General features: G+C 40.1%; 1 protein-coding gene across 15 annotated transcripts in view; it reads left to right on the top strand.

Annotated features, from left to right (window-relative positions):
* map4.L (microtubule associated protein 4 L homeolog) overlaps positions 1-15,647 on the top strand; it is a 129,184-nt gene that overhangs the window by 84,887 nt on the left and 28,650 nt on the right. For 13 of the 15 annotated variants that reach the window (XM_018266382.2, XM_041565353.1, XM_041565355.1 and 10 more), the window contains 2 exons: positions 922-2,091; positions 2,674-5,946. In XM_018266382.2, the coding sequence (XP_018121871.1) occupies positions 922-2,091; positions 2,674-5,946 (4,443 nt within the window). 15 annotated transcript variants of the gene reach the window in all.

Raw genomic sequence — 15,647 nt, 5'->3', positions numbered from 1 at the left:
ATAGTGATACCACTGAACATATAGCCTAGTAAGTAATTAACAGACTGACCAGACTGCTGAAATTTAAACCAGAGAGCTGCTGAATAAAAAGCTAAATAAATAAAAAATAAACACAAATAATAAATAATGAAAACCAATTACAAATTGTCTCAGAATATCACTCTCTACATCACACTAAAGGTGAACAACCCCTTTAATAAAGGCCCTTCTAAATACTTACTACTTAACTTGGGCCCAGTAATTGCTAAATTTATGAATCAAATGCAAGAAAAGGCCCTTACATGGAGCAGCAGTAAAATGGTCTTCTTCTCCCACCAAAAAAAAATAAAAATATTTAGGACTAAAAGTATTTATAACATTCTGCAAATTCCACAACAATGGGGGAACTAGCACTCCCAGATTTCTACACCCCCTCAATGGACCTGGTTTAGACATACTCCGCTTCAACAAACATTAGGCCTATCACTCTACAAAGACCTACATTATGTTCAACCTCCTATTTTCCTAAATGTCATCAGTGAAATGCAGGTTTGTTCTAAAATAAATTTTGGATGGATGTTTGTCAAGGAACACTGGGCTAGGGAGAAAAATGTAATATATATGTAATATATATGCACCCCCTATTAAATCCACCTTTCATTTTCCTTTAATTAAGTAGTTCTTCGTTGTTAACAGATTTGCTTTTTTGATATAATAGTCAGTACTTCATATTTAATAACTAAAGTAGTATAAATCCAACAGTATTTTGGCCACAGCTTCAGACAACACAAGCACATAACCACTGAAAAAAAAATCAGAACGCGTGCTAACCCCTTGTACATCCATTTTTCTTTTTTCTTTTGTTTATGAAAAATGTATTAACATTTAAAAATGTCATTCGTTTAGCACTTATCAATATTAGCTCTGCTATTCCTGTTTTAGAAGGTCAGTTGAATGAAGTGGGGCAGCCTGAAGACACTGCAAACAACCCGGTTGTTGAAGAAAGGGATAGAGAAGGATCTACTACTAATGAAGAGCTTCTAGATTCAGAGGAGGTAGAACATCAAACTGCTGAAACCCCTTCCGAAAAACTAGACCTCGTTTTAGAAGAATGCAAATCTGATACCTCGACTCCTCATGGTGGTGATACCCCTTCTGAGCAAGAGCTAATTCTAGAGGAGGAAAACCAAAACTACGAGGCACAACTTCCATGTGAAGATTTTTTGCCTAGCAAAACTGAAGACAAGGATTTGCTTCAGTACAAAACTGAAGACGAGGATTTATCGCCTCTCAAAACTGAAGGACAGGATTTGTTGCCTTTAATAACTGAAGATGAGGTTTTGAATCCTGCCACACCTGAAGCTGAGGTTTTGACTTCTCACATACCTGAAGCTGAGGTTTTGACTTCTCCCATACCTGAAGCTGAGGTTTTGACTTCTCCCATACCTGAAGCTGAGGTTTTGACTTCTCACATACCTGAAGCTGAGGTTTTGACTTCTCCCATACCTGAAGCTGAGGTTTTGACTTCTCCCATACCTGAAGCTGAGGTTTTGACTTCTCCCATACCTGAAGCTGAGGTTTTGACTTCTCCTATACCTGAAGCTGAGGTTTTGACTTCTCCCATACCCGAAGTGGAGGTTTTGTTTGCTCCCATACCCGAAGCGGAGGTTTTGTCTGCTCCCATACCTGAAGAGGACGTTTTGTCCGCTCCCATATCCGAAGTGGAGGTTTTGTCCGCTCCCATACCCGAAGCTGAATATTTTTCTGCTCCCACACCTGAAGTTGAATATTTTTCCGCTCCCACACGAGAAGCTGAGGTTTTGTCTGCTCCCATACCTGAAGCTGAACTTTTGTCTCCTATCACACCTGAAGCAGAGGTTTTGTCAAATCCAAAAACCGATCTTTTGGATGAAAACATAACCGAAAACTTGCTTGTCCCTGAAGATATCCCAGCCCAACAAGCAGTGCTTCATTTTGAAGAGGCACTTTTACAGCAAACATCCTCTGAAGGAAGCCCAGTGGAAGAACAATCATCTGTTGTAGAAACTGCACCTGAGAAAAATGATGAGCATAAAGCAGTGCCTCATGTCGAATTCCCCCAAGACATTCAAGGTAAATTTAACGCATTTCTGATTAATGATACTTACCTTTGTGGGAAATTTAAAGTAGTTAGCATTTCCAACATGTTCATAAGTTTCGTCTAACCATCGTAGCTGGTATAGTTTACACAGTTCAGTAACTTTTTTGCTGCTTTTACTTTAAGAAGACCTATTGCGACCTATTTTCTGTGGCTAAGCTATTGTATGTTTATGCTCCATCTCTCGGCAGGTGTCTAGAGCATTCTCTAAAGGTCGTCCAAGCAAACTTTTAGCTTAGGCCACATGAAAACAGTAGGGGAGTAGAGGATCTCTATAAGAAATATTTTATGCAGGCAGTTTTAGTTTATGAACAGTTTGACTATTGCTAAGGCTTTTAGTTGTAGGGATATGTTTTCATGCTGGTGTTACTGCTAATGGAACCAGATTTTTCCAATTGTTGCTTAAAGCAGTAAAAGCTACAAAACTATTCCTTCTAGCAGCAAGTGTTTTAAAGTTTTTCTAATTTTTAAATGTCCATCTTTTAGCCTAACTATAGTAACAATGCTGTACATAAATGGGTTATGAAAGCAAAGTTTTATCCCTGTTGTACCTACAGCATCCTTAAGGCGAGGTTACAAAACAAGTGAACGCAGATTTGGCAGAACGAAAACAGTGGTTCCTGTTACAGGTGACCTCACTGAACCACACTTAGATAGGCAGAGTGCTGAAAGCAGGGGCATTTTGGCCTCTAGAGCCAAAGATTTGCATAAAAAAGCTCACGACCTCATGGAGAACAGACAAGAAGCCTTAAAAGATGGTGGGGAAATGGACAGTGCTCAGGCATTGATGAAGAAGAAAAAGAAAAAACCCAGACAGAAGAAGTACACTCAAACTAGAGTGTCTGAGTTTTTTAAAGAAGATGATTTTGATTTGAATATCAGAGATCAGACTGAGCTCCAAGTCTCGGGGTCTGAACCCATGGGGCAGCAAAAGACTGTTAGGAGAAAACACTTCATCAGAGAAGTAGAACAAAACAATGACCCTCTAATGTTTGCAACAAATCAGACATGTTCATCCACAAGAGAAGCTATAGAAATGGGTGCAAATGCAGAGGTCAGCCTACCTGTACAGTGTTTTACAAATCAAGAGCAAGACCCTCAAAATATGGGGACAATTGTTAATCCCTACAAAATTGCAGAATCTCCATATATGGCTCTAGGCACAGTGCTGAAAGATTCAACTCCTTTGGAGAACTGGGAAAACATTTTACATGAGCCAGAAAAATCATTAGACCAAATGGAGGCTAATGTCACATTGGCTGACAAAGTCCTTACTAAATGCCCCTATTTAAAACATGTCCTTAAAGAGGTCAAGCAGCCTGAACATTCAGATACATATACATCTAAAACAGATACAAATACAACTACCTGTCCCTCTACAGACTTGCCAGAAGGTCCGATTCTAGTAGCCGATTTGGCAAAATCACAGCTGGAAGCTGACAAATTATTTAGTGTTAAGACCAAAAAGGCAGATGGAACACTGAATGATAACTGGATTTCAGGGCCTTCAAAAGATTTCAAACCAGTACATAACATACCAGAGATAGGAGGGTCTAAACCTATCAGCATTTGTAAAAAGGAACAAGCTAGTAGAAAAGATAAACCCTCAGATGAGAAGTCTGTTATGACTACTGATGAAAAAGAACCCCACAAAGACACTAGGCATGAAGCTGTAACTGCTGTTGACACTATGACCGAGCAAGACCAAAGGAACAATAACACTGAACGCACACAATCTAAACAACCTGATAGTTCTGAAGGTCAGGCTGTTAAATCTGAGTCCAGGAGTCAGACTTTAGGAGTACAGGTTTTTCCTAAAGAGGTTCCAGGATCAAATTTTACGTGTGTAGATCATTTTCCTGAATTGAATAACAATAACCCCATAAATCAGGGCTTAGACACTGGTATTATACCTCGTCCTTTACACTTGGCAAAAGGGGATAAGCCAAAGAGAGAAAATGAGAGAAGGAAAAGAAGCTCACACTCCTTTTCAGAATCGGTAGTAAATGCAGATGTGGCAGAACCAGAATCAAAAGATTCCATTGTGGTTGTTGATAGCACTTCTTCTCAAAGTCTTGCCCCAAAAGAAACCATTTTTGAGCCACTCACTATAATTGAAAAGGAGACAATTGCACTTGAGCAGCCTTCTCCTATTACATTTGAAGTTGCCGATAACCCATGCCTTGGTGAGGACACCTCACTATTTCAACGTCAAATAAAAAACAAAAGAGGAAAAGCCAAAACGAAGGCAGAAATTAAAGCCAGTGAAGGTACTGATGGTGGGCTGCATTTGTATTCTGAGCCGGCTACTATGTTTGAAGGAGGTGGAATAAGGAAACCTAAAGAAACTGTTTCCCCTGTCAGCAGAAGCGAACGAGGTTCTTTAAAGCGCACGCATGGAGCAGAGAAGACAAAAAGTTCAGTGTTACCCGAGATGGTTGGAAACCAGAAGACGCCTGAAGCTGGGGTCGTACAAAGCAATGTTGTGGATTCCCCAGCAGATTCTTTAGTAACGCCCTCCAAGGAAATAATGGCTATAGTTGACAATGCTGTAAAAGAAAAGGAACGTGATACATGGCTTGCTGAATCCTTAAACGTTAAACCTGATTTATTTACCACTTTTCCCAAGGACCAGGACATAGACCAAAAATGTAAGCCAAACAAATCTAAAAATTCAGATTTACCAAAACATCTCAATGATGATATTTTAATACTTACAGCTGCCTCAGCTGATATTACCATCAATGACAAAGTAACACCTGAAATTAAAGAGAAATCCACTGCCCAAATCGGCCTGAAAACCTTGGTTGATAAACCTGAGAAGATCGATTCTTTGGTGACTCATTCTTTAGAAAATATAGACTCAAAGGATGAGAAACCAAAGCTAAGCCAAGAAAAAAAAATCCAGGGCCACTGTAAAACTGCCCACCGTATCTATATGGAGAATATAGATTCTTTGGTGACTCATTCTTTAGAAAAAATAGACTCAAAGGATGAGATACCAAAGCTAAGTGAAGAAAAGAAAATCCAGGGTCACCATAAAACTGCCCACCTTATTGAGGTGCCAGTCATTGTCTACCCAGATGGGAAATGTAAGACCTCTGAGCTAAAGGAACACAATCATATTGACGGTCAGAAAAGCGATGGTGAAAATTTGTCTAAAGTAGAGGAATCCAAAAGCAGGGTTGTCGACTTCCCTGGAACCGACACGTCGGCAGTTCACAGCACAAGTTTAATAGATTTTCACCCTGAAGCATCTCTTGAAGCTGCTGTGGAGATGCTTGAAGGTTCCATTGCTGCTCCAATCTGCAGCGAAAAAGTGATTGTTGAAGAGAAACTTGAGTGTTCGGATGTGTCAGGTCTCAGTCAGCCAGTGGAAAAGGAGCAGATTTTGCCAACGTCTTCACTACTACAGACAGACGGCATAACAGAACCACAGTTGCCTGAGGATGAACTGCTATTTGTTGCCAGTCTTGAGGGAGGCTACTCTCAGACGGACAATGAAAAGCTTCTAGATAAAGCATCTGAAAGTACTCCAAAATCTTCTCATTTAGGTGAAAATAAGACCAAAGAGGTCTCTAAAATCAAAACTGAAGCAGCCCCAGTAACTGTTAAGAAAGAGAAAACACCGCCAGCCTCTGAAAAATTACAAAAAAAAATCCCCAGCAAATCCGCTGAAAAGACAAAGGCACCCGAACCATTAAAAGGTTATATGAAGCCCACGAAATCCAGAGGAACCATGACTACTTTACCAAAATCTTCTCCCTCTGATACTGAGAAGCCAAGGCATCTGAACGACATCCATTTAATTCAACAAAGGCAAGATAAAGGTGTGTGTCTGTTTTGCACCTACCGGTTGTGACTCTCGCTTGTGTGGATTTGCTTTGGCCGCTTTTAAGGGTGAATTAGCATGAGCTTTTAGCCCCAATACAATGGCATGAAAGGTTTGGGGTGTGTTTTAGAAAGTGGTTTTGTTGGCAATAGATTATTAAAATTCTCAATTATGGAGGACTTTTTTATCTATAGATTTATCAAATTTCTGGATTGCCCACCCTGAATATCTGGTCCAGCATGGGGGAAAAAATCATTCCTCAAGTTTGCGTTCCATAGGAGATAGAAGGTTAATAGACCTATTTGAAAAAAATTCCTTGTCTTTGGTGGGGGTCAAGGAATACGTAAGCAAATGTACAACAGGTTTCAAGTTCAGGTTGTTGCTGAGAAATCAGATCTAATGTTTGTGGCGTGAGACGCACTTTAAAGGATATTTGTATATTTCCATCAAATGCTTGGCTTTTGGCAATATTGCTTTAATAAAGGCTTCGTTGATGTGACGTTCATGTTTGCATGTCCTAAGCAACTAACTTTATAAATAATCATTTTAATGATAAATGGCTAAGAAAGGAGTTTTCCTTGGTAGATATATATTCCATTATTCATCAATACATCCACCATTGACTGTGTTCTAAAGAACTAATAAAAGGCAAACTTGCAAGCGGTGCTTTAATCTCCAGAAATATGTACTTTTACTGTTGCAGAGGTATTTAAAGGAGAACTAAACCCGTAAAAATGGATATTGTTAAAAATGCCATATTTTATATACTGAACTTATTGCACCAGCCTAAAGCTTCAGCTTGTCAATAGCAGCAATGATCCAGGACTTCAAACTTGTCACAGGGGGTCACCATCTTGGAAAGTGTCTGTGACACTCACATGCTCAGTGGGCTCTGATTGGCTGTTGAGAAGCTAAACTTAGGGCTCGTCAGTAATTATCCAGCAGAAAATGAGCTTCCCTGGCTGTAATATAAGCTGATGCTACAGGTTTGCTGATTATTCAATTCTGATGCTAATTGCACTGGTTTCTGTGCTGCCATGTAGTAATTATGTGTATTAATTACTAATCAGCCTTATATTGTGACATTTCTATTCTATGTGTACTGTATATTGTGAGTGGGTCCCTAAACTCAGTAAGTGACAGCAGCAAAGAGCATGTGCAGTGAATCAGCAGAAAAAAGATTTCAAATGCCGTTTTGGTCATTACATGAAGCCAAAACTGTTGCCTTTCCAAGAGCGCCATGTTCATCTGACCACGCCTTAATGGCAACATGACACGCCCCCTTTACCATAAGGCAATGGCCAATTCTGTTGGGATTAGAAACCTCATAGGAAGAGCTTGTGGCCAGTGGCTGCTTAGGAAAGGCTAAACTGCCGGGTGAGTCTTTCACTGAATAAAGTAAATAATATATATTGAGTCAGTGATATTTTTACTATGCAAAACCACAGGGAAAATAAAAGGTGTAAGATATAAAATATATGTTTTTGTTAAAACACCTATTTGACTGGATTTACTGGGTTTACGGTAGAATGAAAGTATATATTTTTACTTTGGTCTTTTTAAAAGACAGTCACTGCTGGTGATTTGCACTTGAAAGGCCGCACTATAGAAGCTGAAGTAGCAGTTATAAATGACTTAACTGTGGGTGAGTTTGTTTTTAGCGCAAAGGACAAGCAAACCAGTAATTTTTGGTGTACCTATTGCTTTTGAGGGCTGGTCAGAGAGCCACACGGGCAGCTATACTGAAAGGGAGTTTATCCTGAGCCATTATTAGTTACTTGTGTGTTCAGACTGGTGCTATGTGGATTGTGGCTAATGGACTCACAAAGTACTTGCCATGTATGTATGTATGCATAACTTGATTTGTAAAGCGCTGTTAAGGAGCCGCAGCACTGTACAGTCCAATCACTCTACATTGTTAGTTCATCTCTCTTGGAGCAGCCAATCAGAATTTGCCTCCAGTAGCGCTCTCTGGATGTGTCTGGTAGCCATCGATGACCTGAAGCTGCTCAGCATTACTGAAACGGCAGCCCCTTTGCATTTCTTCAAGGGTGATTTATCATAATGTGTTGTCTTTTTATCATCTAAAAGAGAAGTAAACCCTAAAACAAATTATACTTGTATATTATATGGTATAGTTTTTATACCTAAATTACACTGTTTACACTGCAAATTATTAACTCTACCATATGCAATTTTATTCCTGACCCAATAAGTGTACTTTCAAAAAGAGCCAGCACTTCATAATGGAACTGCTTTCTGCCATGCTATTGTTTCTCCCACTCTGTAACTGAATGAGTCACAGCGGGACATGGATTTTTACTATTGAGTGCTGTTCTTCTATCCACCAGGGAGCTTTTATCTAGTTACCTTCCCATTGTTCTGCTGATGGGCTGCTGGGGAGGTGGAGGGGTTGATATCACTCCTACTTGCAGTGCAACAGTAGTGACTTTCTGCTTCTTTTCTGCTGATTCACAGGTCTGAGCTCCTGTCAGTTGCCTTGGCTTAGGGATGAGCATAAAAGTCATGATACAAGGCAGATTGGTTTTTCAAATTTTCATAACAAGGCAGTAAAAAATCAGTAGCAGTTGCATCATAATGTAATAAATCAGCCCTGTAACACCAATTTCTAGGACAGATGAAACTACTTTCTGCTTGATGATTTGCAACAACCCCCTAAGCTTAGCTTTTAAACAGCTGCCTAGAGGCCACTGAGCATGTGCAGGGCCACAGACACTCCCAACAAAATCCAAGATGGAGAGCTCCAGTGTAAAGGCTTGGATCATTACTTAGAGACAAATTTGTGTAAGCTGGTTTATTAAAGGGATACTGTCATGGGGAGAACTGTCTTTTTTAACACATCAGTCAATAGTGCTGCTCCAGCAGACTTCTGCACTGAAATCTGTTTTTTTAAAAGAGATTGTTTTATATTTAATTTTGAAGTCTGACATATTGTCGGTTTCCCATCTGCCCCCAGTCATGTGGCTTGTGCTCTGATAAACTTCAGTCACTCTTTACTGCTGTACTGTAAGTTGGAGTGATATCACCCCCCTCCCTTTCCCCCACAGCAGCCTAAGAACAGAACAATGGGAAGGTAACCAGATAGCAGCTCCCTAACACAAGATAACAGCTGCCTGGTAGATCTAAGAACAGCACTCAATAGTAAAATCCAGGTCCCACTGAGACACATTCAGTTACATTGAGTAGGAGAAACAACAGGCTGCCAGAAAGCAGTTCCATCCTAAAGTGCTGGCTCTTTCTGAAATCACATGACCAGGCAAAATGACCCGAGATGCACCTACACACCAATATTACAACTAAATACACTTGCTGGTTCAGGAATGACCTTTTATATTGTACAGTGAATTATTTGCAGTGTAAACAGTGTCATTTAGAAATAAATACAACACCATAAAAATCATGACAGAATCCCTTTAATCAATTCATTATGACAGCCAGCGTCCCATAGCCGTCAGGGCTCAGAATGGAAGGTGCCTAAAGGATGATACATTAGTCATAGGGCCGGTTCACTGACATGCACATACAAGAGACCTGTTTAGTGAACATGTTTTACCCTGGACTTCTGGGGGAATTTTACAATCCTCTCCAGTCTGTCCTGAGAGTCCTATTCCTGCTGCCTTAGATAAACAATAGGATAGAAATGAACATGTTCTATGTATTAAAATATTCAGTATTAGCAAACGGCTGATATTTACTTCAATAGGGACATTAGATTGTTAGCTCCACTGGGGCAGGGACTGATGTGAATGGTGTATCATCTCTGTACAGCTGAATATTTAGGCACAATATAAATAAAAGAAGAATCTCAATAACAGGATTCAAGTCTGTAATTTAGCTGCAATTTCCTTTACTCAGGGAACAGATCTGTTTGTTTTAATGTTTAATCTGAGCTCTGTTGGGCTCACTGGTTCCCTTGTGTCTCTGGATGCCAGTTATTCATTGATTTCATTATCTAGGCCACATACATCTGATTTAATTTGCCCTTGACTTAATAATGCTTGGAAGCAGGTGTAAGTATGGGAGACGCATGTTAACTCAAGCTCTACGGCTATGTGCTTGAGTGTGTGTGTATTGTATGGAATCTGTTATCCAGAAAGCTCAAAATTATGGGAACGCCATCTCCTATATACTCCATTTTATCCAAATAATCCAGATTTTTAAAATTGTCCTTTTTCTGTGTAATAATAAAACCGTATCTTGTACTTGATCCCAACTAAGATATAATTAATCCTTATTGGAAGCAAAACCAGCCTATTGGCTTTATTTAATTTTCACATGATTTGAAAAAATCATGTAAATATATATAGTGAATAAAGTACCCCCTCTTGTAAAATATAAGGATATTATAAGTTACCGAGGAGTTTCATGACCATATAAAAAGACGAGGCCGAAGGCTGAGTGTTTTTATACAGGTCATGGAACTCCGAGGTAACTTCTAATATCCTCATATTTTGCAACTGGGGGTACTTTATTTATTATAATACACAAATTTCAATGAGTCATGTGACAGAAATGACATCAGAACTCACCGTTTATAACTGATGACATCAGAACTCACCGTTTATAAGGATATAATTTATGATATATAATAATGATATTTATGGCTTTTGTGTAATATATATATATATATATATATATATATATATATATATATATATATATATATATATATATATTATATATATATATATATATATATATATATATATATTAGGGATGCACCGAATCCACTTCTTGGGATGCGGCCGAATCCTTTGTGAAAGATAAGGCCGAATACCAAGCCAAATCCTAATTTGTATATGCAAATTAGGGGCGGGAATGGAAAAAGTGGGGAAAAATGCTTTTTACTTCCTTGTTTTGTGACCAAAAAGTCACATGATTTCCCTTCCCAACCTAATTTAAATATGCAAATTAAGATTTGGTTCAGCTATGCACAAGGATTCGGCCGAATCCGAATCCTGCTGAAGATGGCAGAATCCTGGCCGAACACACGTTTCATTGAGTCATGTGACAGAAATTACATCATTAAGCTCCGATTATAACTGATGACATCACTAAGCAGCGTTTATAAGGATGATATTTACAGGATATTCATCACTCTTGTTTATATAGTGAATAAAGTACCCCACTTGTAAATTATAAGGATATTATAAGTTACCGAGGAGTTTCATGACCAAATATCCTCATATTTTCCAACAAGGGGTACTTTATTATAATACACAAGTTTTATTGATTCATGTGACATCACTACTCTCCGTTTATAACTGATGACATCACTACTCACCGTTTATAAGGATATAATTTACATGATATTGATGGCTTTTGTGTATTATTTATATATATATATCCAGGATGGTGGTATAACCGGGGCTTAGTCCTCTGACCATAGAAACCATTGTCCAGATGCCTCCAGCTTTCTAGGTTTAACCTTATTGTACAGGCCGAGACCACTCGTTTACTAATCACCGGCAATTAGCATAGATTTCCTCTGGTTTCATCGTCTGTCATTGAGCACCTCATTATCCCGTTTTAGGGGAGTTGCCTTGGAAACGAGCGAGAGTTTCACAGTGGCAGATAATGTAAAATAAAGGGTCTGGGTTTGTGAGCAGCATAAAATAGACCGAGGGTTTTTGTAAGCGGAGAGTAAAAATAGAAATGCTGCTTGAATCATCCCTTGGGGATTGGCTGGCTGCAGATTACATTTTAACCCCCGCACTTCTGCAACCAGTGTAGGGTTGTATCCCTGTACAGCGCAAGGGCTCACTCGTTGCTAATTGCCTTTTTTCATGAGTAATTGGCAGCCACATGAGCTCACATATCCAATTATTCTTCCCTTCATCAGTTCTCTGTAACCAATCTCCTGCAACGATGGCTTGGCTATAACTCCCTGCAGCCCTCTTTTAAAGGAAAATGCCCCCCTCCTAAATCAGTACAAGATAAAACCTATTTTTGTTAATTTTTTATTATTCCTTTTCTGCCTTTGTTAGGGAGAGACACTTCCCAAATGAATGAATGATGCACAATGAAATAAAATGTCAGTGTATAGATACAATACACATTTACATGTTTTTAAGGGGTGGTTCAACTGTAAATTAACTTTTAGTATTATATAGAATGGCCAATTGCAAAATAATTTTTAATTGGTCTTCATTATTTATTTTTGCCTTTTTTTTACTCTTTCCAGCTTTAAAATTTGAGCCACTGACCCCATCTAATAAAAACTAGGGATGCACCAAATCCAGGATTCTGTTTGTTTTTTGGCCTTTCTTTAAGCAGGATTCAGATTCGACCGAATGCTTGTGCTTGGCCGAACCGCAGCCTAATCCTTAAAGTCATGTGACTTTTCATCAAAAAAACAAGGAAGTAAAAAGCCCCCCTTCTAAATTTGCATATGCAAATTAGGGTGCAGATTCAGTTTGGTATTCGGTCGAATCTTTGAGGAAGGGTTCAGTCGAATCCAAAAGTGGAATCAGTGCATCCCTAAAAAAACGTTTATTGTTATTGCTACTTTCTTACTCCTCTTTCTCTTCAGCCCCCTATCTTATTCATATTCTATTCTTATTCATATCAGTGCATGGTTGCTAGGGTTATTTGGGCCCTAGCAACCAGATGGCTGACGTTACGAACTGGAGAGCTGCTAAATAACTCAAAAACCACAAATAATAAAAAAACAATTGCAAATTGTCTCAGAATATCACTCTACATCCTACCAAAAATTTAAAGGTGAACAACCCCTTTACCGTTCTTTATAAATGCGATTGCTATTAAAACGAGTGTCAGTTGCGATTCTTACACTGTTGCTCTGACTATATTGAAACACTACAGCCACAATCCACTCTCCTCCCGTTGAGACTCCATTCCCAAAATGCCTTGCACTTTTTTGTGGTTCTCCCTAACAATCCAGTTAATCATAATTATGCAAGAGCCTTGTGAGAATGGAAGCTGATTTGAGAGGAGAGCTGACTATGTACAGCTACATTTCATTTGTACGTGTAGTCAGGACCAGCCGTGCAGACAGCGGAAAACGACAGATACTGTTTTCGACTGCAGTGACATTTTTATAACCAGTGAGAATGAGGAATAAATGGATCTTGGGAAGGGGGAGTGGCATTTTCTGTAATAAAGATGTAGCCATCTTTTCCATTACTAAGGAACTGACATATAATGTAAATATCAGGGGGGGATCTTATCTTTTCTCAGTCTTATGTTGGTTCAGATAATTACAATATTCACTGAAGCCTTTCACTATCTCTTCTAAAGACAATTAGATTCATGATTGCTGGAGAAACAGAGCATGACGTTCCCAAGCCGGACTGGCGGAGACGCACAAAACACGGCTTTATATTCCCGCTGGTGATAGATCTGTGCAAAATGCGTAAAGGCGTCTGTCATTGGCATCCATAATACAGAATGTTGCCCTTAACACACACATCCATCTTCATCATCTTTTAGTAGTTTGGGACACTCGCGCTGCAACTAATAATGAGAGACAAAGGAAAATGAATTGCATGAAATAGGAAGGTGTTGTTTACACTGGCTACAATGTATTTTTTATCTGGAACCCACCCCAGTCTTATTTCTACTTTCAACATTGGATTTAACAATGGTTTTTTTTTACATTGTTCTCATATACACACTGGATTCCTCTTGTGAGTTGGTGTCTCTCATTACACCAGAATGTGCTATGAGTGAGTGCCTAGGAGGGGAGGCTTAGAGAAATGATGGGGGGGATTTATTTTCCATGAACGCAGAGGAGCAGTCGTGATGTCACGGATTCAGGCAGGCTCACACGCTTTGTTCAGTGTGCTGTGTTAGCAGAGGCAGAGAGAAGGGAAAGTGGAGCAGAGAAGTCCTTCTCAAATCAGCAGCCCCACTCTCTTTCAGAACACGATCTTTGTGCAACACCATGAACACGGAGAGCTTTGCCGAAGCCTTCCAGTGCACGGAGTCCCCGAGAGAATTCCCTAAAGCAGAGTATGAATGGCAGAGAACAGAGGGCAAGCTGAATGAAATCGGGCTGAATGTCAACACAGGAGGGCAGCTGAAAGACGGGCTCATTAAAAGTCCCGGCTTCACCGATGAAGACAAGCTGTGCTTCTTTGACGCCAAGATAGACAAAATCACAGTGAAAGACAAAGAATCAGACATGCAGAATATTTTGTACCAATCAAAGCAGGATCACCTTGAGAGCTTGCCCTTTGTAAGCGATGCTTTCCCACAACCTGTCTCTATCTCTAAAGCTTCAGAGGTGCATGGGGACAAGGCGGGCTCTCAGAAAATGCTGGATGGCTTGCATCAAACTGAAGCGATCACGGACCACGAAAAGGCGGCACACAAAACCAGTTTGGAGTTAACCGCTGAGCAAAGGCAAATGATTTTAAATATTGAGGGTAAACTGGAGACGTGGGCATCAAACCACGAGGCTAGTGCTTTGAAAGCAAACCTGAACTCCGTTCTTCCAAACTATACGACTGATGCTAAGGACTACTCATTAGGTGGTTGTCTTTCAGGAGTAGCAGACACCCACCGGGCTCAGAATGAGAGTTCTTCTAGCAAGCCAAGCTCCAAGGCAGAACCACCAACTACCAAGGTGGAATTTGCTCAGGAGGATGTTAAACCAGAGCAAGCAGGTAACACAAGCGATCTAGATGAAGATGGATTTCTCATAGACCGGGACGATGAACTTGGAAGCCAAGTAGATTGTCCATTGTTGAACCGATCATCTTACCAAAGGAAGGCAATGAGGCGCGCAATGTCCGAGTGCTCCCACCTGGCTGTACCTGTGACAGTCGACATTGCTGATAAGTATCCCGAGATAAGGGATGGGAAACAAAATCATTCTCCTGTTCTTACACCTCCTCTTACCTCTAATTCAGCCGGGATGCCAAAGAAGCACACCAACACAATGAAAAGGTCTATGACCGTAGCTGAACAGACTGCAGATTATGACTACAATGGGCACAGCCTGGTGCCCACTTCCCTTGTTAAAGAGCAGCTAAGGGCAACTAGTGAGGAAGAAGGTCAGAGTCTGCTTGCCCCAAAGTTACACATCACAAGGTTAGACAATATTACTGAAGCTCTCCACTCTCACATAAACAAGGAGGAGGATGAGCACAAAACCCCCCCAAATAACCCAGCTGATCTCCTCATTGGAGCAGAGGGCAAAGAGAAGAATACAGAGCACAGATCTACAGATGTCCTAGGGGAAAAGGAAATGGAGGAGAGCAAGGTGGTGTCCCTACAGTCCTCCCAGCAAGTAGTCATTACTCTCAGTGGTAGGTTTAACCTCTATATGGGCCTGGGGGGCTGTTATGCGGGGTGTGGGTCTCCTGTGTGCAGAATTCACAAAGCAAGAATAGATGTAAGCCATGTGCATGGGACTTCTGCTACTGTAGACAAGTGTTATAAAATGCCCCTATGAGTAGACTCATAGCCAAATGGATGCACCTAGTGTAAGGTTTGGGCAAGTTACAACAGGCATTTTTGGTAGTTTTGCTCAGAACTGATTGATTTTCCGTATTTGTTTATCCCTTTCTGTTCCTGGTTCTGACTCTTGAAACATTTCAGCAGAAGTCTATGCTGATCCATGTCTGTTAATCAGCCGGGTTCTGCTACAGTGTTTCAGGAGTCGGAACCTTTTAGTAGCAAGTACATTTATATATAACATTACATTAGGCC

This window comes from Xenopus laevis, chromosome 6L, assembly GCF_017654675.1.
Source record: "Xenopus laevis strain J_2021 chromosome 6L, Xenopus_laevis_v10.1, whole genome shotgun sequence".
Classification (NCBI taxonomy): domain Eukaryota; kingdom Metazoa; phylum Chordata; class Amphibia; order Anura; family Pipidae; genus Xenopus; species Xenopus laevis.
The sequence above is the reverse complement of the archived record's forward strand: the minus strand, read 5'-3'. Positions and strand labels throughout refer to the sequence as shown.